The sequence below is a fragment of the Ochotona princeps genome, chromosome 5 (assembly GCF_030435755.1).
Source record: "Ochotona princeps isolate mOchPri1 chromosome 5, mOchPri1.hap1, whole genome shotgun sequence".
NCBI lineage: Eukaryota > Metazoa > Chordata > Mammalia > Lagomorpha > Ochotonidae > Ochotona > Ochotona princeps.
The window spans coordinates 50,535,502-50,563,464 of NC_080836.1; the positions used below are offsets into that span (position 1 = coordinate 50,535,502).

The window sequence follows — 27,963 nt, forward strand, 5'->3', positions numbered from 1 at the left end:
GCCATACCATGAATGTCGGGAGTCCTAACCTCCCTTCTTCCCCAGTGTAGCACACGTATCTCTGCTGCGTTCATTCAGTGAGAAGGCTGGAGGGAGGAGGCAAGGCGTGATAGATTGGAGGGGGAAACAGCTTATATCAATTCCCTGGCACATTCTTAAATTAATGTCATTCCTAGCACATGGTTTTATATTTTTAGCCTGGAGAGGATATGATGCACGGAGGAAATTTAAGGAAATAAGCAACAGGAGGATTGCGTCTGCTGTTGATATTCAAGCAGGTAATTAAAACAATGTTTTGGCAGCATCCCCTTGAAACATACTATGATTAAGTTCCAGCGAGTTCCAGAAAGCGGGAAGGCTAATCCTTCAGGAGCACAGGGGATGGGCTAAGAGTAGAGATCCTGGTACTTGTTCCAACACACCCCCACAGTATCCTGAGAGAGGCTAACAGTGGCAGACTGAGAGGACCTAAGCCTCAGCCATTTTTAGCTCCCTCATTGTTTTAACTCCCTTCATGAAGGCAGATCCCATCCCTCAGTGACTCTTGTCCTTGGTTTCTAAAACTCAGCCCAATCCCAAGCCCTGTACCTTCCCCTACCCCACCCCTCAGCATTCCTTTCCAACTGCCTGGCCCTCAGAGGGAAAGGCCCACAGAATCTGAAAAGCCTGAGAAAAGCTGTCTCAACCCTGCCCACTGTCCTCCCCTCCAGACCCTTAAGTCCCACTAAGCCGTATAAAAGCCAGCCTGCCAGAAGACGGGGCTGCTGCCATGTGCTTGCTCCATACGCATGCTACTTCGCTAAGGGTGCTCTAAATAGGCACTCCTACAGTCATGAATTCCTAGGGGAGGCGACTGAGGCACAGAGATGTGGAATGAGGTGCTCATGATTACACAGTGTCTCAGTGGCAGGGTCAGCGTGTGGACACAGGCACCGAAGATGGAGTCAATTGTAAGTTCTATCAACCGAACATATCTCCTCCCCAGAGTCACTGGAAATGAGAACTCTAGGTCAGTGTCTGGAGGTAGCTTTCAGCCTTGGAATATATGTATGTATATAGTGTGTGTGTGTGTATATATATATATATATATATATATATATATATATGTATATATATATAGTGTGTGTGTGTGTACACATATATACACACATACATACATATATACACATATATACATGTATATATATGTACACACACACACACAGGACCCTTCTCTCAGCATCACAGAGGAATAACTCAGTCTGTCAGTCACTGGAGTTTCCCAAATCCAGACCACTGTGTAGTTAGCCAGCCTGGGTCCTTTGGGCACCATCGAATGAGCCCTTGGCAGCCCAAGAGCTGGGAGCTCTGATTACTTAGTCATCCAGGCACACCCTGGCTCCTGATCACTCTGCTCTTACGCATTCTGCAAGGGGCACATCCACTTGGTTGCCCGCCCTAGCTTCTCCCTCATGCAAACCTTCACGGTCCTAATTGAGAATCTGGAAGGAATGGGTTCCTGAGCCTGCCAGAAGTTCAGCAAGCTCAAGAAATTGGAGATGGAATGAAAGAGAAGGAGGCAGGCCAGCAGACTGAGCAGCCAGGGAGGGGGTAGGGTTTCAGACATCATGGAGCTGGCTGGTTCCAAGCACCTCAGTAAAGCAACTGCATCCTTTTCAAGGAGGTCCCAGCTCCTGGAATACTTCTCAGACCCCGCCAAAGGCCACAGGAGAGGCTGATGTCTTCATTCAGCACTAAAATGTTTGGGAAGTGGGGATTCCATTTAAATACAAATGGGTTATTTTGAACACCCAACTCCTAGAAATTCTAAGCTCCATCACATCAAAGCTTCTGGAAGAGGGATGCAATTCTTGTTTTAGCTTAAAGAGAACTCAACCTGCATAACTGTTTCTCTAGTCTCTCTCTCTCGCTCTCTCTCACACACACACTATGATTTCTGCTGTTACAGTTGAGTCCAAAGCCCAACATATGCTTTAAAATACAGACTTTGAACACCAAGAACAGTAGAATCACAAATCTGACTTTCCTTATTTGAAAATCGTCATTAGAGGAACCCCCATGGTTAGTGCTGTTCCTGCCACATGGGCACACTGCATAGAAACTGACACAAGCATGCCCATCATCACAAGGTGGGGGAAGGGTTGGCCGACAGGATCATGTTGCATGTTGCTTAGTGGCACTGGAGAGAACATTTCTTTAAGGTACCTCTTGAAGTGTAGCTTTGCAAGTAACTCCCTTCCATCACTCACAGCCAGCGTTCCCACCTATCAAATGGTGTCACACTTCTGTTAACCCAACCTGTAGGGGCAGAGGGTAAGGGTGGCAGGTATGAAGGGACTCTAATGCCGAAGGGTGGCCAAAACAGTCTGTTCTTCAGACAACTCTGTAGCAGAAACTGATGCCCTGGTTTTGTGTTGGTGACAGAAAAAAAAGATGCACTGAGTGGTGCCCATAGTACTTTCGTGGCAGTCTACTTTGACTTGCAGATGTTTTCCTTATCTGTAGATTGGACAACAGGACTATGTTTATATAAATGTCTGACATTATGATCTTCCCAAAGCAGCATTGTCTCATGACTAGTTCCTCTGCACCATGGGGACATTTCTGAATAGGACAGAGCCACATAGGGCCCATCCCCTTGCTTTTGGAGCCTGTAAAACGTAGCTTAGGAATGCTCTGTTGGCATGGACCATTTCTGGTTGCGTTCTAAGGTTATTCTCTAACTTATTTTTTTCTTTTTTTAAATTTTTTTTTAATTTTTATTACAAAGTCAGATATACAGAGAGGAGGAGAGACAGAGAGGAAGGTCTTCCATCCGATGATTCACTCTCTAAGTGACCGCAGCGACTGGCGCTGTGCCGATCTGAAGCCGGGAACCAGGAACCTCCTCCAGGTCTCCCAAAGCCTTGGTCCGTCCTTGACTGCTTTCCCAGGCCACAAGCAGGGAGCTGGATGGGAAGCTGGGCTGCCGGGATTAGAACCGGCGCCCATATAGGATCCCGGCATGTTCAAGGCGAGGACTTTAACCACTAGGCTATTGCGCTGGGCCCTAACTTATTATTTTTTCAATAAATAATTTTGTTTGGAATTTCCATCCTGTGGGATGCATCTGTTTGTATTTCTAGCTCTGGCCCATGATCTTTTCTTTTTAATGGTGTTACTAAGATGTGTTATATATTTTTAAAAGAGCAGCCCTTGAAATTTAGGAAGCATTTGGCCTACATGTTGCTACAGAGCAGCACATATTGAAATTTGTTTTCCTTTCATCTCCTTCCCAATAAAAGCAGCCGCCTGGCTTATCCCTTTAGCTTCCTCAGAACTTCCTTTCAGAATTCCCGATCTATTACGGCACCTTCACATACCAGAAACAAGATGCCTTTTCATGCTGTCAACCTTTTTCATCTGAAATGTAAATTAATTCTTGCTGGTATGCCCTGACAGAGATCAAAGTCAGGGTATTAACCTTCACAGGCTTGCTCCTCCTAGGGACTAGGCGGCCACCACTAGGAGTCCCACATCCCTGCTATCAGGTGCTCCTCTAGGAGCCACTATCTCAAAGGCTCTGCATCCTTTTGTAAATGACAGCATCGGCATCCTTAGCTTCAGCTGGGTGAGAAATGATCTGCAGGCAGGGCTAATCCTGAGCACTAAGCTTGTTCGTTTGAATTGTGGACCCTCCACCCAGAACGCCGGGGCTGGGTTAAGTGGTTCTGACAGCGAGAGAGTTTTGTGTGATGGAGGGAGGAACAAGGCTGCCGCCTGGAAAGCCTTCCTCTAGTTCAGAGGGTCCTTCTTGCCTGTCAGTCTTTGAGGTAGGCCACATTTGCATTTTCCAAACAAACAGATGCCTTTCAAATACATGAGCTGCTGAGTTGGGGATCTCTGTGGTCCCAAACAGTCCACCAGCCCCTGATCAAATGTTGGAAGAGAAAACAAATGGGAAAAATATCCTAGGTACACAAGGATACAGTTCCTGTGCGGATTTCCTTGTGCACTCAAGAGAGGGCCTGTATGAGAAACAGGAGGGCCTTTGGGGTTCTTTTGGGAGATGGGGGTGAACAACTGGGCAAGGCCTCTTGGTAAGAAGTGGCATGCTTTATTGTTTTTATTTATGGTTAATTCTGGCCTTGGACTCCCATCAGAGAAAAATGCCTCCTTTAAGTTTCAAAGAATTAAAGAAAAAAATACCCTGTTATTAAAAATAATAAAGATTGTACAAATCAATGTTCAGGTAGCTGGTGGATTCTAAGTATAAATAACGATGTGTATTTGACTACTGATCCATTACTTCTAAAAATGAACTCTGATGGCTCAGAAAGTAAAGTAAATATAGCTAGAAATATTCCATTAAAAAGTGCATACATTTCTTATTGAATAGTGTCATATGAAATTGCCCCATCATTCAGGAACTATTTTTAAAATGAAAGCAAAAGGGTGGACTTCCCCATGTCACCACACAGAGGAACAGGAACTGCCTGATCAATAGTTTAGAACACATTTTAGTAGCATCATTTTTGTGCTATGGAAATTGTCCTCTAGATTCTGTTATTAGCTTCCCAACTATTCTCCTCCCTAGGCCCTGGCCATAAGACAGAGATGCTTCAAAAAAGTTCATGGAAAATGGAACTCAAAGATAAGTTTACTTTGATGCATAGAGGATATCCAGAAAGTTTTTGGGGAATGAATATGGTAAAAAAAAAATTGCATGGATTTAAAAATTTGTATGCCAGAATATACAATCTTTTCTCTTCATGTTCCCCAAACTCGCAGATGTACTCAGACAAGCACACAAGAGGGGAAAGGTTTTAGTGGCACTGGCAAACAGACACTGATAACACCCAAGTTTATCAAACTCTTGGAAGTTTGTAACTCACAGACTGGAAAGCAGCTTCCATCTGCCCCCACTATTCCATTTGCTAGAGCAAGAATGATAAGACTGTTTTTTCTCAAAACACTGTTGTGAATAGAAAGGCAGGTTTTGTTTTCTGTATTAACAGATAAAATGGGAATGAATACAGAGATTTTAAGTAAGTTATCTCTCCTGTGTGTTCGCAACTGTAAGCATTGGTGCTCTTTCCAATAAACCATACTTTGCTGTTGTTTCTGCTTTCTACATGACCCATGGACCTAAGGTACAGATCAAAGCTTTGGGAAGAGTTAATATACCATGGAAGCAAGATGGAGGGGGTAGCCTGTGACTGGTTAGGGCCTAGCACCTACTGGCATTGGCAAAATCTGGATCTGGGAGTGGTTCTGGTGGGGAAACTAGGGAAACTCCCCTATTGGGCCATTGCTCCCGCCTGTGATTCAGGCCTAGGTGTTGGTCAGACCAGGCAGGGTAGCTCCACCTTCCACACGTGTGGGGTGGATTTGGAAGGAGGTGGACCAGGCAGGGCCAAGCTAGCCTTAGCTCACTGGCAAGTGCAGGAGCCAGGCTGAATGCAGGGCATGTCCAGTTAGGCTATCACACCTGCTGGTTGCATGAATCAGAGAAGGGAGCAGGCGAGCAGGGCCAGGCTGTAGCACTCACCAGGGAGAGTTGGGACTGGAGGCAGGCAGGGTCAGGCCATGCTGCAGCATCTGATGGCAAAGGTCAAGACAGGATGGGTCGTGCAGAACTGGGTCAGAAAAATCAGTAGCATGTGCAAGGGAACAGGTCTGGTTGGGGAGCTAACAAGATATACCAGCTAGGTTGTGGTTCCCACTGGTGAACACGAAGGCCAGAATGGGGGTGGTGGTCTGGGCTGGACATGGCTGCCGTGTCCCTCAGCATGGGCATGGACAGGTTTTGGGTTGTGCCATACTGGGCTAGACTCCAGCATCCACTGGTGCTCGTGAGAGCCAGAGTGAGTTAGGACAGGCTGGGCTAGGTTTCTGCTGCCACTGGGCCACATGAGAGATGCATCAAGACATGGACTAGGTGTGGCTGGGCTATAACACCCAACAGTAAGAACCAAGTTGAGTATGGGCTAGTAAGACAAGGACATTGTTCCTGCCAGAACAGGAGGTGGATTAAGTGAGCCTAGGCCAACGGCCCACTGGTATGCATGAGGTCTGTCACTGAGAGAAATCTAATAGAGGGGCTTTGGGAACTCCTTTGTTGGGGTGCAGTCCCTGCAGGTGAGTGCAAGAAACAAAGCAAGGAGCAGCCCAGAACAGACTAGGTCACAGTACATACCAGCATATGTGTGGCTCAGGTCTGGGGATGGATCAGGTTTGGCCAGTTCTTAACACAAACAGGCAGATTTGAGAACCAAGATGGGATGTGGGACAAGCTATGTCTGGCTGCATTACCCGCCAGTTCACATTAGGACTGGAGCTGGGGACTGACTGCGCAGGTTGGGCAGCAGCTCCAGCCAGCATGAGCTGGAATGAGGGCAAACTGGGCAGGGCCAGGCTATAGCACCTGCCAACAAATGCTGAAGGGAGATAGGCCACACCAGACTGGGCCACAGCACTCCAGCACATGCAAGACCAGGCAGGGTGGTGAGCCTGGTAGAGGAGTAGTGGCACTCTATTGCTGGGCTACTCTTCATGCCAGCAAGCATGAGAACTGAAACTAGGGCAGACCAGGCTAGGCAGGGCTACAATACCTGTTAGCCTACATGTGAACTGGGTTAGAGGGAGAGCCAGGCTGGGGTAACCGATTGCATCCACTGGTACGGGCATGAGCCAGAGTAAGGGCAGGCAGGTTGGGTTTTGCTGCAGCATCAGCTGGCAAATGCTGGGACTGGGAGCAAGTACTGTAAAGCCAGACTCAGAACCACCTGAGAGTGCAAGATTCAGGATAGGGAGTGGATCCAGCAAGGACGTTGTGGGCTCCTCTCTGATGGGCTGCAACTCCTACTGGGGATCATGAGAACCAGGACTGGGGGGTGGGCCTGGCTAGACAAACAGTGGCACCCACTGGCATGAGTATGGGTTGGAGGGTGGGGTTGGTTAGAATGAGTTAGGCTGCAGTGCCCAATGAGGTATACGAGATTTCAATGGGATATGAGGCAGACTGGACCAGTCCACTACACATGTTGTCAGGTACAGGAACCAGAGCTGGGTGCCAAGTCCAGTGGGGAGTATAGAGAGTCTCTGTGACTGGACTGCAGTTCCCCCTGTGGTAGCTGAGGGCTGAATGTGTGTTGGGCAGGGTTGGGCTGGGCCTCAGCATCCATTGCTTTGCTAAGGATGGAGGGCAGAACAAGCTGGTCAACTACTCTAGTCAAGCTTGACAACAAATTTCTGGGGTAATGGCGACTCAGAGGTGGACTATGACAGCCAATTGACCTTGGAAGGATTTCCTCATCCTTGGAGCAGCTGTATCAGCAACATCTTAGAACTATCAAAACCACATGAAAACACTCAACAATGGGGACTCTGGGATGACATTGGGTGTCAATTCCCTATCCCCTGCAGAGGTTGGGAAGCTGGGTGTGGTTTCTCCTCTGAATCACCCTCTTCCTCATTTACAGGAAAAAGAAAAAGAAAATATATAAACAGTGGTCTCACCCACTATCCCCTGATCTTTTTATCCTGATCAACTATGTAAACATTATCAAAAATAAAATTTAAAAAAAGGTTAAGAATATTTAAAAATACATATACCATGGAAAAGATGTGGAGTTTGGAATCCAAACAATGGACTTTTTAAAAATCATGTTTATTATTATTGTCATTTTATGATACAGTTTCATAGGCTCCTGGGATTTTCCTTATCTGCTTCCCGATTCCCTCCCCCTGCACTGAGTTTCCCTGTATCATTACTATAGTATAGTTCTTCATACACAGTCATATGTCCATCATTGCAGGCAAGGACAATGGCACTTGTGGTTATCAGATTCTTTTTCTTGGCGCAAGTTTCTAAGCTGTGTCACCCACAGGTCTACAGTTTGATTTTACTTATTGCAGTTGATACCCAGCTCTTTGTTTACAGCCAATTGTGCCACTCCCTCCAGCAACTTCCAGGTCTGGGTTCTTATGTTAGATTTCTGCCATGGTCTCCCTAGCCCCAGCTCCTGGCTCACCACTCTCCACCTCCTGTGATACCGTGCTGAGGTTGCACTGTTGTCTCTGCAACCTTTCTCCTACTTCTGGTTGGAGCAGGTCCCAGGATTAGGGAGACACCAGGTGTCCTATATAGCTAGGTTGTTGGTGGTGCTGATCTTGCAGGAACCTGTTGGACATTAGGTCTGGTGCCACATGGACCTATTTTGACCAATATGATGCCATAGTCAGTATTATTTTCCTGTGGGACCAGTGCAATCCACTGAACTCAGTGAGTTCTCACACGAGCTCTGCACATGCACAGTTCACTGTTGTCCCCTGCAGTCCTAATACTTTTGCCACAGTGTACAAAGTGGCGCCTGATGTGCCACTACTATAGTTCTTGATCTGCTGGCCGTCAGGTCTGAGGACTACTCACCTGTCTTGGGTGGATCCTGTAGAATGCCACGTTGCTGCAGTTCACTCAGTCAGAAATGAGTTCACGCCGAGCTGAGTTTATGCTCAGTCCTTTCCTTTGCCATTGCCTCCTTATGCAAAATGGCGCCCAATTTGGCTCTAGGGGGCTGACTGGGCTATGAAATCTACCCTGTTCTCCTACTACCCATCAGGGACCTGCTGCTCTGTCTGTGCTCCTGGTCGAATCAAACGGACCAGCAGGACGGACAGTTTTTTTTCTGGGTTCACCCCCCAAGCTCCCTGTGAAAGTCTGTTCCCACCTGTTTGCTGGTTGAGTTCCAGGTGCTGGTGGAGTTCAGATTGCCCGTTAGCTGAATGCCACTGGGATATCAGTCACTGCAACACCACACCGTTGTTTCTGCTGCTTTCCTGTGTCTGTCAGTCTCCAGGTATGCCTCTGCTGTTGTTCTGTCCTCTCCTGTTTCCTGTAATGTGTCCTCTCTGCTTCATCCTGACTAAATGTTTCTCAGTCCGTTTAAATGTGTCCTTACCCTGCTCCCCCATCTTGATTCTAAACAATGGGCTTTAATTACTGGCTCCACTACTGTTGACCATACACTTCGGGATAGGGTTCTTCTGAGCACTGTCAGGTGAGACAGTGGTGAAGCTGACTGCAGATAACATAGGAAGAGCATCCTGCAAAGAAACCAGGCAGAGGGTAGGTGTTCAGTGATGAACTGAACACAAGTTCTTTGTCTGTACTGCTTTGCCTGATGTAAACCTCACTAGGAAAAAAATGTGAGTCTGTGAAATATCCCTCTGAATGATCCTAAAGGTGAAATAGGGGAAATTCTCTCGCTTTGGGAGAAAAATAATATCTGTTAAATTTCAAATACAGCTTCAATAAAATATTTTTTAGAAAAGCAATATTTTGCGGGCTCGGTGCAGTAGCCTAGCAGCTAAAGTACTCACCTTGCATATGCCGGGATCCCATATGGGTGCCAGTCCTAATCCCAAGGGCACCACCTTCCATCCTGCTCCCTGCTTGTGGCTTGGGAAAGCATTCAAGGATGGCCCAAAGCCTTGGGATCCTGCACCTGCGTGGGAAACCCAGAGGGGGCTCCTGGCTCCTGGCTCCTGCCTTCAGAATGGCTCAGCTCCAGGTGTTTCGGCTGCTTGTGGAGTGAATCATAGGACGGAAGATCTTCCTCTCTGTCTCTCCTCCACTCTGTATGTCTGATTTTCTAATGAAAATTTAAAAAAAATATATCTTAAAAAATGTTTTGCAAGTCTTAGGGCTTATTTATTCAACAGTGAAATATTAGAATACTACAGTGATGTGAGTGTTGTTTTGATTTTATTTCTGCCAAGACTTGTGTACCAGCATGCTGAGGGCTTAATTTATCCGAGAAGATATATTTTTCAAGGATCTCATAGTTGTTGAGACTTAAATGACGTGATACTAACACCATTTCCCACCCCACCTCACACCCCCACTTACTGGTATGAAGTACTTGGGAAACTTGTGAAAAGAGACCAAATCCCTTATCATCTCCCTTTTTTTGTGGCCAGAAATCCTAAAGGCCAGGAGCTAAATTTCACTGAGATCTGAAGCCTGCTGGTCAGGAAGCACATCGTCTTTGAGATGTCTGAAGACTTGCATGCCTGTCATGTTTAAGCCAGAGTGATGGGTGATTGGCAGCAGAACAGCTGAGCAACAGCCATTTGGCGAGGATTTCAAACCCCAACACGATGAGCATGAAGTCTGACTCGCCAAGTACAGAGGCAGAGGCAACTGTGACAGCTGGTAGCCATTCTCCTCAATAAAGTCATGGCAGTTGAAATGTACAAGCGCCCAGAGCTTGCTAATTTTACAGACTTTGAGCCAAGTGCTTAGTGTCAGAACCAGCTATGGTCAATGATGTAAATGGATGTGAAGTGTCCTTCTTGACAGCAAGGCTCCCCCGTCAAACTCTTCCCATGGGTTAGAAGCAGATTAGGTCCTGCTTTCCGGAACTCAATCCAGTTTGCAGACAAGGATAATTTTTTTTTTATTCTAGTCAGGTTTCTTAAGGTATAATTTACCTACAGCAAAACTCAGTTTGATAAAATTGGATAAAGACAGTCAAGCATTCCCTCCCCCTTTCAAGTAAGAACATTTCCAGAATGCTCCTTTATGCATTTTTGTTGTTTAATTGCCTTCATCCTCAGCTCCTAATGACAAATGGGTTTCTGTCTCTGTAGTTTTGCCTTTTCCAAAGTGTGCTGTGAATGCTGTTAGATTGTGGTCTGATGTTATTCCGTTAGCATAAAGCTTTGAGATATACACACACTGCTACATAGTCTGTTCCTTTTCGTGGCTGAGCAGAATTTCAATGTATGGGTATACCACATTGCATCCATTCACCAGCTAAAGGGCATTTAGCATTAGTTGTTTCAAGTTTTTGGTGATTATGCAGAAAGCCATTACAAAATACAACTATTAACTTTCAGAGCTTGAAAAGAAGAAAAATGTGTAAGAAAGGAAATGGCTCTGCTTCCTAGGAAGTCAGTGTGGAAGCTCTTGTTTAATCAGACTTCCAGAGGCCAAGGGAGACTGAAGTTTTAATTCCTCATTGGCTGCTCTTCCACCCATAATCTTTTAAAAAAATTTTATTTATTTGTATTGGAAAGGTAAATTTCCAGAAATAAGAGAAGACAGAGAGAAAAAGAAAACAAGCAAGCAATGAGCTGAGCTAATTCGAAGCCAGGAGCTTCTTCTGAGTCTCCCACATGGGTGCAGGAGTCCAAGGCTTTGGGCCACCCTCTTATTGCTTTCCCACGACACAAGCAGGGAGCTGGATGGGAAGTGGAGAAGCTGGGACTTGAACCAGTGATTGCAAGGGGATAGCTAATAGTGAGCCATAGTGCTGGGCCCCAAATGCTTTTATATCCTTTCTGCACAATGCATTCTTCTAAATCCTTCTGAGGTAGCCACAAAGCAACATAATTTTTTAAAATGGTAATTTCCTCATGAAGAGGAGGCAGCCTCCTCTGCAACCAGGATCTGTACCCTGCCCAGGCTTGAAAAGGTCATGAAATTGGCCAACACACAGAGGCACCGCCAGCAAAGGGTTCTCTGGAGCTTCCCACTGACCTTGGAGGCAGACGAAGAGATTGTAACTTACACGAAGCAAATCCCACTGGAGACTGATGGATGTACAGATTGAAGGGGGAGGGAGGTCCCTTGATGCTCAGCAGGTGGTGAATGTCCCTCAGGCAGTCATGTACCAGGGCAGGCAAAAAAGTGACTTTTTCTTAAAAGATTTATTTTTATTTTTATTTTTATTTTTATTACAAAGTCAGATATACAGAGAGAAGGAGAGACAGAGAGGAAGGTCTTCCATCTGATGATTCACTCCTCACGTGAGCCGCAATGGCTGGTGCTGCCCCGATCCGAAGCCAGGAACCAGGAACCTCTTCCAGGTCTCCCATGCGGGTGCAGGGTCCCAAGTCCTTGGGCCGTCCTTGACTGCTTTCCCAGGCCACAAGCAGGGAGCTGGATGGGAAGTGGAGCTGCCGGGATTAGAACCTGCGCCCATATAGGATCCTGGAGCGTTCAAGGCGAGGACTTTAGTTGCTAGGCCACACCGCGCTGGGCCCAAGAAAGTGACTTTTAAAATAAAAGAGAGCCTCACTTTCCAGCCTCTTAAGATGGGCCAAGCAATTACCACACAAGGCTTTGCTTGAACTCAAAGTTCAATTGGGATAGCAAACGAAATACAATGGACAAACACTCTCTGAGGTCTGAATCCCCTAAGCTTTCTTTGTGTGTTGGTGACCTGGGCAGGAGAAAGGATTTGTCCCTGAGCTCTAGTATGCAAGGAAGAATCCGACTTCCTGAGTTCTGCATTTGGTGGCTGCAGGCCTTTCGGGCCTCCCACAAGTTGATTCCTTATGTTCTTATAGGCAGCTACTGACCAGCTGTCACTCATGCTGGCTCCCTGTGGAATTTACTGACAGTGGGTCGACAGGGAGGGCTGGGCTCTCCAGGTTGGTCTGTTTGAGCCTGATCTGCAAGGGACTGTGGCACTCTTTGCCACGTCCTCTGTGAGGGCTGGAGAGTTTACCCAGCCTAGATCACCAGTCAGGAAATCTGCCAGGCCATGATTCCTCCTGGACAGTGCCTGGCTCTGTCTTTTGGCTGGGTCATCAAGTGCCTGGTGCTGCCAGGACAAAGCCTCTGCCTGCAGCTGTAGGCCTGTGGGACTGTTAGAGGATCAGATGTGTGCAAGAATATGGGAAGTTCTGAATTTTTATTTCCGTTTTTTTTTTCTAAAGGGAAAAGAGCAGGGACGATGATTTTTCAATATTTAAGTAAACAGGGCTGCATCATGTGCTGTTTCAACATTCAGAAAAACTGCTTGGGTTTGAACACTGGCTGTGCTATCTCCAGGTGTATCAATTTCCTTAGCTATAAAATGGAAATAATAGTAGACTCTACCAGTTAGGTTTATTATTAGAATAAAAAGTGAATTTTAAACGGAGATTTATAAAAAATACATGAATCACAGTAAATCTAACCTTTGTGGTTTTTATTTATTTATTTTAAATTTTATCCTTGTGATTTTTAAATAAAAGAAATGGAGCTTTCTCCATGAACTCAAGGTGTCTTCTATCCCTGCCCAGCCAAATCAAGCTGAGTGTAAATACCTGACCCATTGCTTCTCCCATCCAAGTACTAACCAGGCCCGACCCTGCTTAGCTTCCGAGATCAGACGAGATCGGGCGCGTTCAGGGTGGTATGGCCATAGATGACCCATTGCTTTTATTCTACTTCTTTCAGGCTTTAACAGTTATTTTACACTACTTACCCTCTTTAGTTTTTTTTTTGTTTGTTTTAATAATAAATTTGTTTTGTTTCTCATGATGTTTACATAGTTGAGAAGAATTCATGCCCATGTGGACCACTAATTAGGGTACAGTGGAGGAATGGGAGAAAGTAGATAAGTGGATGAGACAGTTGTTTCCTTTTTTTTTCTTTCCTTTCTGTATCTGGGGGAAATGGGAGAGAGAAGAGGAGAGGGCTGCTTTTCACAGCCTAACCACATTAGTACACAGTGATGTGGGGTGGCCACTTGATGTCATCCCAGGGTCACTGATGTGAAGCATGTTCTGAGGGTATTGCTTAAGCAGGGAAGTACTTTGAGATGCTGTAGATTTCGTTGCTCCAAGTTTGAAGAAATACTTCCAAGGTTCATTGGCTGACATGGTCCATTTTAGAGTCTCTACTCGCTCAGATACTAGTTTGGCCAGGAGAATTGTCCAGTTTGTTCTGCTCTCCATCCTCTGACATGGTACTAGATGCCCTCTGCAGGCCTTAATGATCTGTCCTGTCCTCCATGTGCATCTGTGCATGCTGTCCACTGTACAGGCTTCAGCAACTGAAGAGGCCCAGTTCTGACAGATGCACTCTACAGTCAGACCACACATCCTATGATTTTTCCTGTGATTCAGGTTTTGAGTCTAGTAGTCCAGTTGGTTGGGTCCCCAAAGAAACCTAGTCTGAGGTGACCCTAAACCTGACTCTTGTGTGTGCCGGCCACTGTTGAGTCTGGCTCAGTCTGTCACCAACATCAGCCTATACACATGCTGGTGGTTACCATTGTGCAGACAGTTCTGTCTTCAGCCCCATCTCATATGCAAACTAGCAGATGCTGTGGCGCAGCCTAATCCCACCCACTACACATTTGGCCCTCACACACACCAGTAAGAAATGCAGTCTAGTCAGAATGGTATCCAATAGGCCCTATCAGGCCCACCCCCATCCTCAGTTCCTGCGTGTACTGATATATGCAGCAGACTGGTCTAGTCCATTCCATATCCCACTCAGCTTTTGTACATATCAGTGGGTGCTACTGCCCAGCTCAGCTCAACCAACCCCACCTTGCGGCCCACGCTTATGCTGGCAGGCGCTATAGCCTGTCCCACCAGGCCCACCCCCAGCCACCCTCAATAGTTTTCTAAGATGCCATATCAGGTTAACACAAACTTTCGAGTCTTAAATGACATTTATTCTCAGATTATTCTGGAAGCTATAAGTCCAAAGTCAAGGTGTAAGGAAGCATTGATTTCTACTGGGATCTCTCAAAGAGTTCTCCTAAGTACTAACCAGGCCCAACCCTGCTTAGCTTCAGAGATCAGATGAGATAGGGTATGTTCAAGGTGGTATAGCTGTAGACTGGGGAGACTCTTCTAGATTTCTCTGCCCTGGCTTCTGCTGGTTCCTTGGCTTGCAGATCCCTGCCTCATCTCTCAGCTTTAATTGTCACAGGCAGTTTTCCCTCATGTCTCAGCATCTTCACATGGCACTCACCAGTCATTGGATTTAAGATCCAGCTTATTCTAGAATGACCAGTTTCCAAACCAAATCACATTCTTTTTTTTTTTTTAAGGATTTATTCATTTTATTACAGCCAGATATACAGAGAGGAGGAGAGACAGAGAGGAAGATCTTTCGTCCGATGATTCACTCCCCAAGTGAGCTGCAACGGGCCGGTGCTGCACCAATCCAAAGCCGGGAACCTGGAACCTCTTCCAGGTCTCCCACGCGGGTGCAGTGTCCCAATGCATTGGGCCATCCTCGACTGCTTTCCTAGGCCACAAGCAGGGAGCTGGATGGGAAGTGGAGCTGCCGGGATTAGAACTGGCGCCCATATGGGATCCCGGGGCTTTCAAGGCGAGGACTTTAGCCGCTAGGCCACGCCGCCGGGCCCCAAACCAAATCACATTCTAAGGTTCTGAGTGGACATGAATTTTGGGAAAAACTTAGTTAACCACCCCCCTCTTAAAAGTATCAGGGTGCTTTCATATTTCTTAAAAATTTTTACTCTACATTAGGACACAAAATCCTTAAAAGTAGAGACTGTACCTCTTTAAGTATAATCTAAGGCTGTCAGCATCACCTAACATGGGAACATATACTAGGCTACCTTAAAGGAATGTAGGGGTAACAGTGGCACTCAGCTGGGTGTGAGAAGATGATGCCCAAGGCAGAAGAGTCAACTTGAAAGAGGGAGTGGGACAGGATGAATAAAAAAGGCCAGACTGAAAAAAAATTTTGGAAAAGACAAAATTCAAGAAATCCAACTAGTCTAATACGATATACCTGCAAGTACCACTGGCAGAATCATAAATAGCCAGAATAGAAGGCAGGTACAGGAAGAGTGAGAAGCAGTTCTCGATCACACACAAGGGAGAAGGGAGATGGGAACATACTTGGGACTGACTGCTTGGCCCAGGGACTCACGTGAAAGAACCTGCCTCCTTCAGATGCTTCAGGCCGAAGAGCTTGGAACATCTTTCATCCCTCCTGACCTTGTGGTCAGGGAGACTGGAAGATGAGATGCCAGCCAGGGAAGATTCTTTTGATTTTTCTTGGTCAGAGCCATCTGGTTGAAGAATCCAGAATGAGCTAAGGTAAAAACAGTGGGGAACTACAATTGTAATATTCCTCACATGAACAGCATATGTAGCCTTTGACAACATGATAAAAGTTGGTTGGGGAATAGGGCTGCCAGAGGACATGGAGGCAGTAAGGAACAGTTTCCTGGGGGAACACCTCACCCCTCTCTACTTCCCTGGTGGGAGCAACTGAAACCAGAAACTCATCTACAGTCAAATCAGGAGGCCTGGCGTTGTACACTTGTGACCTCTGTGACTCAGCATCCTTATTTGACTAATGCCATCCATCAGTGAGATGGAGGGTATCCACATTATCCAACACAGCCCAACTAGTGGGATCTAGCCAAGGCAACTCTGTATTTTCCCATTAGTGTGTCCTTTCTCAACCACACCATAGTAACCACTAAATGTGACCATTGGACCTGAAGTGAGACTTGCCACCTCAGAGCTGCGAACCCTGGGGAAGGTGTGGGATTCCCTAGCTGAGTTGCATCTGCAGGTTGGTGTGGGCATGTAATTGTAAGGAGTTCCTCTTTTTTTTTTTTTTGCTCCAGGCCACAGGTGACATTTGAAACTGAAGCAGTGTGCACATCCTGCAGTCAGGAGGGACTACAGTGGAAGTGCCCATGTTTAAGGCTGCATTGTACCTGGTGGCCACAATGGTCAGATCACTAGAGATTTTGGATGGGTGTTCTCTATTCAGGAACACTGCAGAGAAGGCTCCAATGCTGGCATTGATTTTGTTATATAGAAAGGATCACAACCTGTGCTCTCAGTGTGAATGCAGGCATGTTTATGTCGGCTTGACTCACTAAGGACCATTGGGCTTCTCAGGAAGATCTTCCTGTGATTCAGATATTGATATGCTGACCTCAGAGTACTCGAGAGCACTTCACTGAGCACCATGCACAAGAAGTTAGGGTGTGGGTTTCAGGTGTGAGCTCTGCATTAGTGGACATCTTTATACTTCAGTCATTGTGAAATGAGAGAACTGGGCAAAGAACATGAGCTTCAAGAAGGGGAGCCTCATTTTTTTTTGAGCTTTCACTTGGAGAAGTAGTTATGATTTTTTTAAATTTTATTTTTATTGGAAAGGTAGATTTCCAGAGAGAAAGAGAGACAAAAATGTTTTTTGTCTGCTGGTTCACTCCCCAAGTAGACGTAATGACTAGAGCTGATCCAACCTGAAGCCAGGAGCCAGGAGCCAGGAGCCAAGAACTTCTTCCAGATCTCCCATGTGTGTGCCGGATCCCAAGGCTTTGGGCCATCTTCTACTACTTTCCCAGGCTACAAGCAGGGAGCTGGATGGGAAGTGGAGCAGCCAGGATACAAACCGGTACCCACATGGAATGCCAGCACACACAAGGCAAGGATTTCACCACTAGGCTATCACCCTGGACCTGTAGTTATGATTTTTCACCTCTATCTTTTCACACTGGCATTTGCTGAGAAGTGAGGATGAATTGCTAGGGTTTCAGTTTACCTCCCAGGCCCAGTCCCATGGTCCTGCACACAAGGTCGGGAGGCTCCTTGGGAACTTGTTGCCCAGCTGGTGATTCAAAGAAATTTGCATAGAATGGGAACTTTACTCTGGGGTGAGAAAGTCAAGGAGAAAGAGTAAAAGGGATAGGAAGTCATAGAGGGCAGTTGTGTGTCTGGAACCTAAAGAGCCTGGGATGGAGACAGAATTCTTAGTTTCCCAAGAAGGGGGTGTCAGTGGTTGGTGACCTGGAGTCTAGACTGCCTTTTTCTTTAGCAGTCATTCATAGAAGGATCTCCATAGTTGCGACAGCTGTGTTCCTCTGGGCCTGATAGGTGGTATTAAGACAACATGTAGACTAGTTTTTAGGAGGTTGTACCCTTCTCTGTGACACTGCAGTTCTCCCATCATCCCCTCTGTCTGGTACTTTGCATATTTGTATTTGCCACATGGCCCCAAGGGTGACTGAGTTTGCAACACCTGCTACTGTGTTTTCATTTTCTTTCCTCCTGAAACTCAAATGCTTTTCCATTTTATTTCCATACAGACATGGATCATGGAGCTCACTTCAAATCTTAGAAAGGTTGGATTTCCCAGGGAATTCCACTCCCAGTGTTGCTTTGGGTCACAAGCTAGAAGCACACAGGAACCTTCCCTGAGGAAAGCTGACCTGGCTCCAGAAAAACCCCTTCTCGCCACACCTGTCCACTCCCACAGCATGGAACTATATGGGCATTTACAAGATGCAGGCACATCATTTGCTTGTCCAGCCCTGTCGCTGGTCTAATTCCTTTCACCTGACTCATTCCCTAAAAAGGAGCCAACCCCCGCCTCTCTCTTGCTCTCTCTTTTTTTTTTTCTTCTCTCTCTTCATCTCTTTCCAATCTCCTTGTTTGGTGACTCATTGGCCAAAGAGGAGCCAGGTGATTGGAGCTGTCACGAAGATATACTTAAAAGTCTTTGACAACTTGGGCTCCTGCTTTGAACTCATAGACTTGATCATCTTAACTTATTTAAGTTGATTTCCATCATCTGACCCAAATCCTTCTTCCTGCTCTTGGGGCAAAGCTGGGACATACTGAGGCCGATTTCAACTAAGCTTTATTAAGAATATTCTGTAAGTTTCTGTTTGGTTTTTATACTTCAAATAACTTCTAGAAATCAATATTTTGATGACTGAAGTGTAAATGAATAAAAACATGGAATACGTTTCCCCTTCAATTACATGAACAGAAATTCTATGGGTTTTGGAAAGCCAGGCAAAGTAACTGGGGGCAATTGCAAAGCTCCAAGTAAGGGTAATAATTGTTCCCTTTTTTTCTGGTCCTGGATGTGGCACCTTTCTAAGGTGAGTCACAGTCTAAAAGGCGCTTCTGTTCCGTTTTCTGCCCTTCCTGTATTTGTTACTTCTTTAGGTTGCTGTTAAGACTGTCATTATTACTCTCTTAAAATAAGGATCTCAAAATTGTCATAAAGCCAAAGTTTCCATTCTTAGCTTTCCACATGGGCAATACCATTTGGCCTTGATCAGTGGTAGCTCTTGGTATTGCTGAATTGGGCAGAGAATAAAATTAAAAATTATTTGTGGGTGGGCACTGTGGCACAGTGAGTTAAACTGTCATTTAAGACTCCCACATCCTGGTTTAAGTCCTGGCTACTCTGATTCCAATCTAGTTTCATTCTAAGGCATCTTGGGAGGCAGCAAGTAATGGTTCAAGTGCCTGAGCTCCTGCCACCCTCATGGGATGGCAGGGCTCCTGGAGTGTTTGGGCTCCTGGTTCTGGCCTGACCCAGTTCTGCTTTTACAAGATGAATTTTGGGGGAATGCACCAATGGATAGAAGATTCTCTCACTGTCTTTCAAGTAAATGAAAATGAATGACACTTTTTAAAAAAATTATGATTTTCTATCTTAAAAAGGAAATGGAAGGAAATCTGTGACCCAGCAGCGGGTTCTTTTGTGTCACATCTTGCTTCAATGCTGCTTATCACAGTATTACAAGGGAGTGTGGGCCAAACTGTTTTAGAATTACCAACAAGGAAAAAACAAACCTGGTGCTCCAAATGTTTGAGTTCATTCGTCAGAGTAAGGCAGGAAGGGAAGAAATGAACAATTGAAATTCTGACGGACATTTTTTCCTCTTTGAATGTTGTTTCACAGTTTGGTCATATTGGGCAGATGTGTGTGTATGTGTATGTAATAATAAAAAATGTAATGTTCGATTTAAATTTCTCTGGTGTTTATAGCAATAATAACAAAAGATTGTTTTAGTCACCACTAATTGCTCAAGGAACTACATTTCTTAAGGACAAGATCTGTTAATGTGTAAGGAGCCAAGCTGGCAACAGCAAAGTGTGCTTTTCCCAGATCATCGCAAAAGTAGTCGTTTTCAACATTTTCTTCTTATACTTCATCTCTGTCTTACGTTCTATGATTACATCATCAATCTTTTACATTTTATGAGTCTTGCATAATAAATCACAGTGACCAGCTTTGCAGAGTACCTTTGTTGATTATGTTCTGGTTTGGGTAATCCAATGTATTTTAAACACAGGTAGAAGGTAAGTATGCAGTCTGTTTGCCACGACAGCTGATCAGTAGTGACTACTCCCTACTGTGTCTCAGCCTCAGTCATTAAAATCACCTGGGGAGCTTTAGTCATGGCCGCAGGCCCCCCAGATTGAGTCAGAAGTTTATAGGCACTCAGGCATATTTACATCTCCATGGCTAGGATTCAGTGTTATGGATCTGGAAGCAGGACCAGGGTCACCTGGGGAGCTTGTTAGGCCCTTGGATTGCCAGGCCTCACTCCTAGGGTTTTGATTCATTGGTTGTGGGATGGGACTGGGTGTTTACAGGTGATGTTGATGCTGCTTCATCAGGGATCCCATGTGGAGAACCACTGAGTTCAGTGCTATGTTAAGGAACTCGAAGCTGAATAAGGTTGGATGAAAAGGAGATGGGGTGGGTTTGTGGGGGTGGGGATCCCTGTTTAGTCACAGCTGCTGTGGTCACAAGAGAGATGAATGTTTGTTGCCCCTGCTTTTGAGAAACTTGGCAGTAAACTGTCCTCTTGGGCTACTTAAGGGTGATTCCCTATTTACATGTACTCCTATCCATGTGTGATGATTTGTTCCTTGACCTCCCATCAGTGTCACCTCGGACTGCATTCTGGCATGCTAACTGTGTAGGCCAGGGCTATCCTAACCATTGTGTGTGATTTTTATTGGGTCCTACCTGTCATGGGGGCTTCTCATCTCTGCCAAACATTTATATCCATTGCTAGAGAATAGATACTTGTTTTCCTATTTTTCTAGTTGGTTGGCTGGGATATAGCACCCAGCAAGACCAGAACAAGTCAGTTTTAATGACAAACCTTAGAAAAAGTCTGCAGAACATGAGGGAGCAGCAAGCAGGCAGGAGCAAGGGATGGGGATATACATTGCTGCTGACACCTAATCCTGCCTGTCGTGGCACTCATCCTTGACCCTCTAAGCACTTGTATGTTTTCTCAGTTCTGCAGGGCAGTGTAGATCCTGAAAGTTACCTAGAAGTGGAATGCAACAGTGGTCAAACAGAGACAACAAGCAACGCTATTACTGAGAAAATACGGTGAGTCTTACCCATTTGTATCCTATTGTAAAGCCAGGTTCTCTGTTCCCATGATGATTAAACAGAAGTGCTTTTCCCAATGTGTTATTTTGGTGAATTGGAGAGGGTGGAGCCCTAAAGTATTTCCCATCAGATGTTATTACCCTGTGGGCAAAAGTCTTCATTTTACAAGTCAACCTGAATCTGCCTTTTGGGTTCTCTTCATGATTAAACCTAGACATCGCCTTATTAGGTTGAAGCGGTGGTTCTCAGCTGGGGACAGTTTTGTCTCCTTTCCCACTATGGTGGACATTTGGCAATGTCTGGGAACATTTGTGGTTGTCAAACCGGGAGGGTTGGGAAAGGAAGGGCTATGCTACTGGTGAGTAAAGGCTAGCAATGTTGCTAAACATCCTACAATGCACAGCACCGTCTTCCCACAACAAAGAGTTGTCCAGCCCCAAATGTCAGTATCCCCAAAGTTGAGAAACCAGAGATTTAAGTTAAAGCATAAAGGGAGTATCATTTCCTGTTTACTCTTTAGTTAAGTATAATTCTGAAGGAGTGAAGCAGAGCTTGCTTGAGTCCATCACATATTGTTTAAGGAGACACTTGAGCTGCCCAAGGTCTGCGGAGACCATGGCCCTGGGTAAATGTTGGCTCAGGCCAGGCTTGGAATGCTAGAAACTCAAGGAACTCCTAGCCCTGTTCTTCAAGGAAGCCTTCTCTCAGAGTGTGTTTAGTTCCCATCACATATGTGACCAGGAGGAGACGTAGCTACAGAAATGAGTGGGCAAGATGAAGTAAACCAAAGCAGCTCGCCTTTCTCATTTTCCCCCAGATTGATTGTGGGGAACTTCATTACATTTAGACAAAGATCCTTGGAAAGTTCTTTGTATCTTTTCATCTGGAAAAATAGGTCTTGATTTACAATTTCAAAAATTCTTAGTTAAATCAGAGTACCTTGGGATTACTTTGAAAGTATATTGCTTTAGAGTACTTGCTTGAATAGTCATCATACTAGCTCACTTTAAGAAGCTGTAGGAGGTATAATATTTTGATTTAGAAAGAAACCAGCAAGTTTGGCAGGCAACAGGTTTGGTTTCTCGTCTTAGTGCCAGCATTTTCAGGCATTTGACCTTGGGAAGTTGAACCATTTTGAAAAATGACTTTAAGCTCAGTCTGGCTTCTCTCAAGCTCAGCTGATAATTGATTTTACCAAGAATATCAAGACAAATTTCTGAGCTCTTTCACTCCACCTTAGGATTTCCTGCTACCGCCAGCTGTCCTTTCTTCTTTGTGTCCATCTCCCAGACCACAGATCCTCTTGCCTACAGATCCACTCCTGCCTCTAAGCCCAACTGTCAGCAACCATGATCCTGTGCCATCTTTTCTATTCTCTCTCCCTTTTGCCTATATCTCTCCTTATCCTAACTAAAGGTTGCCCTCGGCCCTGCCCCTCATTCTTCTTAATTTTACCACCAGACTTATTCAGACTGACATTCATTTTTGCCACCTCACCTAGCTGACTTCTCTCTCCTTAATCCTGAGATCAGCTTTGTGCCCTCAACATGTCTCTTAAATGGTCCTTGGGAAGTTCAGCTCCCAAATACTATAGCCTCATTTCCTACAGAGTCCCTGGAGTATTTAGGTCCATGGACCTTGCTTTTCTTGAACTGCTTCTTGCATGATATCTGCAGTGCTTTATTCTTTGGTTCCATCAACCACTGAAGGACAGGAAATTCAATCCAGGTCTCTCACATGGGTGGTAGGCACCCAATTACTTGAGCCTACCAGATTCTGTGTTTAAGGACATTGGAGTCAGGACAAAGAGTCAGGTATATCAAACCCAGGTATCCTGCCCAGAATGAGAAAAAAATGTCTCAACTGGTGTCTTAACCACTAGGCTAAATGCATGCCCCAGCACTTGGTATGTTGCGAGAAAAATTTTCCTGCGTAACTGTTTGGTATGATTATAACAGAAAAAGATCCAGAATAATTTGTCAGACTGTATGCCAAGGTCCCCTTGCCAAGGGAGCTGAAGGTTCTATTTTCTCCTCCATGTTTGTGAACTCAGTGTCCTGTAGATCAAACAGCAGTTTACAGAAAATCTTTGGCATGGAAAGGAGTGATAAGGAGTGGGTAGAATGAGAGCTAAGTTGTACCAGTGATGTTCTCGTGGCAAGTACCAGACCTCCAACCCATTAATTAAGGATCTTCGGGGCAAGTGGTCCAAAGACAGAAATTCTCAGCTGATTCAGCCACTCAGGGTCCCCTTAAGGAGCCAGGTTCCTTACATCTGTTAGGCTGTTCTTGCTATGTCCGCAGTGCCCTTACTTATGGCCCAAGGTGGCTTAGCAGTGTTAATCATAACTTTCTCACCTTCCTGAAGCAGGAAGGAAGGGGTAGATGGGAAGTGGGCTTTCTTTTCAAGTCTCTCCATTTTATTTTATTTTTCTTAGGAGTAAAATCTTTCCTGGAACTCCCCCAGGAGACTCCCTTTGTATCCCATTGGTCAGAAAAAGCAGTGGAAGGTTCTGCAGGGGAGCTGCAAAGTAGGTTGGGAGAGTGAGTGTCCTTTTTCAGTGTCTGAAGGAGAGAGCAGCCTAAGGAGAAAGGGATTGGAAAAGCAACTAATGGTGTGTGCCAGGAGAATCCTGATGGTGAAGTGATGGGAAAAGATAGGTACCAGGGAGAGACGAAGAAAAGGTAAAATCAGAGGGAAGAGTTCATAATGGAGACCCAGGTGTGACAGAAAATACTGCTGAAAATCAGAACTACAGGAAAGTGTTGAGGTCATCATGTAGATTCACCCAACCTTTACTGCTTTGCCAGGCCTTTCCCTAAGCCTTGTCTCACATAATTCTCACACCAGCATTTTTGGTTGGCATTACCCAGTGTATGCTGCAGATGTGTAGGCCAAATGTGAGGCAAACGAAGACAAGTGGCTCTCAATGCTGGGTCAGAGACCAGGCCTGGGTTGGATACATTGTATTTGCCCACTTCATTAGCTGGTCAATAAACCACTGGACCACAGTGTATCATATGTAGAATATATGATAGGAGCAGAGTGTGAGTCAGCTCTTCTACCTTCAACCTCTGTAACAACAGCTAACACTTGGTATTTATTATGTCCTGGGCACTGTGTATTTTGTATGCATTATCCTGTTCATTCTATGAAAGAGGTATTTTAAAATAATTTCTGACATCAAATATAGGTAACTTGCAATTGCAACTTAATGAAGTGACAGGACCAGGATTTGAACATAGGCCTGCTGACTCAGGCATCCATGCTTCTAACACTGTCTTCTAGGCCTCTGTCTCCAAATGGTCACCCAGGGATTTCTCGGCAATATTCTTGTTTTCTCTATGCCTGTCATCAATCAAAGCTAAAATCATAGCCAGCTTAGATGCAAAACCTGATGACCTAAAACCACCAGCCTCTGACTGGGAGAGAGAATTCCCATGCCCATTGCTGAGAGAAGCCTGCAGCAGCCCTGGGAAGACCTGGCATGATGTGAGGGGAGCTAACTTGTACCGGTGTGAGGAAGCTTTGGGTAAAAACTGGTAGTCAGTGGATGGGTGACATCTCTGCTCCACTTCCTGTGCAAGGCTGTGACCAAATACAATGAATGACAGGCTGGGAATGGTCTTTCATATCATGGGGCTTTGTTCCCACAATGGTAATCCTCTATTTTATTGCTGAGAAGTACAATGGGGAGGATTATACCGCCATAATTTAATTTGGCCTGCATATGGCAAAGCTCTTGCCAGGCTTTTATGTGGCATTCTTCAGCACAGCTAGCCTGTTGGTGTGAAAAAGGAGGCCAGAGGAAGCAGGCCTGGTATGAAGACCACGAGGGAAGAGATTCTTACCCAGCAGCGTCTAGCACACCCGCAGAGACACTGCTGGTTATGGGCCCCTTCCCTGAGGATTCAGGCCTGGAGGAATGGGAGCCTCCCCAAGGAGAGCCAAGCACTCACACAAGGGAAAACTGAATGCATATCTTCCACGTGTATCATCCTTGCGGCTTTGGGGCTCTGAGCCAGCTGGGCTGACCTCAGAACTGTAGAGCCAGAGCAATAGTCTCCCAGTCGGCTGGGCTAACTGTGGGGCAGATTTTCACATGGGCTGTGAAGTACAAGCTTGCCATGTATCTTGACACAGACACTCCTTTGGCAAGGGGCAGGGCTGAGAAGGGGCATGGGGGAGTGCACTGCAAAAGTGCATGGCAGTGCAAGGATGATGGAGGAGAGCAAATCCCCAACCAATTCCCTCCTGTTGTGGCCAAATTGGTGCACTCACATGCCAGCGGGACCTCCGTTGTGTGGAATCACAGAGACTGGCCACAGGGCACAGCAGGAGTAACAGGGACAAGAGCCTTCTTGTAGGACGTGTGTATTTGCCATCGATGTCCTATGAGAGGTCTTCAAAACACCCAGGAGAATGAGTAGTAAGAAGAAACTAACTGAGCTTTTAAAAAGTCTGATATTAAAACAAAGTTTAATTGTACTTTTCCATTAATGTATGAAGTGTTCTCATACACAGCATCTCGTTTGGTTAGAAAAAGGATAGGCATTAGTGATGGACCTGCATTGGAATCCTAGTTCAACTGCTTGTGAGTTATATGCTGTTGGATAATTTCCTTCCTCTCTCTTAACAACAGTGCCCTAGAGTAACTGGGAGGATTAGACAGATTTAGGAAAAGGAACTAGCACAGTTCTAAACACATCAGAAATGCTCTAAAAGGGGTAACAATAGATGTAGCAATCATAGTAGTCATTTAGGATTTAAAAAATTTCTATAATTCTAAACTCCAATGAAGGTCTCTCAGGTTTAGTGCTTAAATTATAGGCTAAACATAGACATTGAGGTTTCTAATATTTGAGAAACTTTTTAAACAGTTCTCTCTGTTTTGAGAGCTAAATTTTATTTTCTTGGGTTCCTAGCTTTTTTATTTTTTAAAGATTTGTTTTATTTATTTGAAAGGTAAAGTTTCAGAAAGAAAGATTTTCCATCCTCTGGTTCACTGCCCAATTAGCTGCAATGGCCAGGACAGGGTTGGGCCAAAGCCAAGTGCCAGGAACCTCTGCTGGGGCTCCCCTGTGAATGCAGGGGCCCAAGGAATAAGGCCAGTTGGATCAGAAACAGGGAGCAGCCAGAAACCAGTTCCCCTAGGGGATGCTGGCATTGCAGGCAGTGGCTTAACAGGCTATGCCATAACATCAGTTCCAGCGTTCCTGGCTCTTAACACAGAGGCAAATTATGTTGAACTGGGGTCTAGGACTCACCCCTGCAATCTGGCCAGGATTCCACTACCACACACTTGGATGATAACTTTCAGAGCTCAGTTAGAACCTTCTTAGACTTTCTGTCTTATGAAAATATTAGTTGGTCACATTAATTTTCAAAACCTTTTTGAAGCCAGAAACGTTATCACCAGCTGAAAGAAGCTTCATGGAAAAATGTGTTTTGAGTTATATTTTTCCTTGTGGATACGCTTATGGGTGTACATAAATATTTATCTGAACTATTTCAACGAACTTTAAACCATCAGTGATCCTTATGCAAAGAACTCTTTCGGAAGAATGTGTGTGTCAAGGATGTCAGCAATCTCTTGCTAGGAACAGATTCTAGGGACCTGGAGGCCCCCTTTAAAATATGCCAAGCGGTTTGGTGATTTCTCAGTGTGTCTTTTGTTTTCCTATTTCTGTATCTCGTGCTATTCCTTCTGAACAGAACAGCTTTCTTTACCTGTTGATAGTTTACCCATGCCTAGCAAGGTCTTCATTCAAGTGGCACCTTCTGTGGGGCTACAAAGCAGACAGGGGCAGGAGGAGAGCATCCCGGGCAAGAGAAGCAGAGTAGGCCATGGCCCAGGCCGGGTGGGAGATGTGCCGGGGGAGAAGACTGAGGCTGGACTGGGAGGACACTGGGCAGGGAGATATGATCACTGAGTCGGGCAGATGAGAGGCCTTAGGCATGAAATACTTTGGGAGATTTTTTTTTTCCTAGGGCAAAAACATGTAAGCCCATATAGTCTTTGAGAAGAACATGGTCTGTAGAACTGTGTGTCTTTAAAATTTTTATTAATTAGTTTCCAGCATTGTCGGGGAATCTCCGGACCCGCGGAAGAAAACCCAACGCTGAGCGGCTGTGTAGAAACTCTTTATTCCATCAGGCAGCATGCCAACAGGAAAGCCGTCTGCTCCTTCTTTCTCTCTGCTCTGTCTGCTCCTCTACCCTGTCTGCTTCTCTACTCTGCCCTCCACTCGGTCTGCGCTCTCACTCGGTCTGCGCTCTCACTCGGTCTGCGCTCTCACTCGGTCTGCGCTCTCACTCGGTCTGCGCTCTGTCTGCTCTCCAGGACCCAATCTGCTTATATATAACACCTAGCCAATCAGCTAAAAGGTCACCCCTGCACGTGGGAAGCCACCAATCAGCTAAAAGGTCACCCCACGGGAAGCAACCAATCAGCTAAAAGGTCATCCCCGCACATGGGAAGTGACCAATCAGCTAAAAGGTCACTCCCACAGGCAGGACACACAACCACGCCCCAAGGGGAAGACACTTCCTGAACTTGTTTACCGCTGCCCTCGTCTGGGCATTGGTCTGCGGTGCTGTGCTAGACAACCCCATAGATCGGTAGGTACTCTCAACACAGCATATGAAAATAGACTTCGTGTAACAATGTATATTTCTGGTAGCTCTTAGAAACTTGAAGTATCTGGGAACAGTGTGCTGAAAGTGAGGGGAAGCTGCCTTCCACAGTCCCTACTCTTTGGCCTGCATCATCCGTGCCCCGCCCTCCAAGCCTATGAGCTCAATTCCTGTCCACAGTGTGTGTGAGGGCACCATCCAAGTGGAAGAAATGACTTAGCCACAATCGCTGCAGCCAGACTACCTCTCTTCTGACCCAGGTCTATGTTCTGCCAGCTCGGAGATCATGTAAAGTATATTTGTAATAATAACATCTATTGTATGGCCATTGGGATTAAAAGCCTCACAATGTACTTAGAAGATTACCTTGCTTTGTTGATAAGTAGATAAAAAATGT

General features: G+C 45.5%; 1 protein-coding gene across 3 annotated transcripts in view; it reads left to right on the forward strand.

Annotated features, from left to right (window-relative positions):
- The window catches only part of MYO3B (myosin IIIB), a 545,106-nt gene that overhangs the window by 354,481 nt on the left and 162,662 nt on the right, over window positions 1–27,963 (forward strand). For 2 of the 3 annotated variants that reach the window (XM_058664616.1, XM_058664615.1), the window contains 2 exons: window positions 198–278; window positions 20,830–20,926. In XM_058664616.1, coding sequence (XP_058520599.1) covers window positions 198–278; window positions 20,830–20,926 — 178 coding nt within the window. The remainder of the gene's footprint in view (window positions 1–197; window positions 279–20,829; window positions 20,927–27,963) is intronic. The other variant, XM_058664617.1, reaches the window with a different exon arrangement.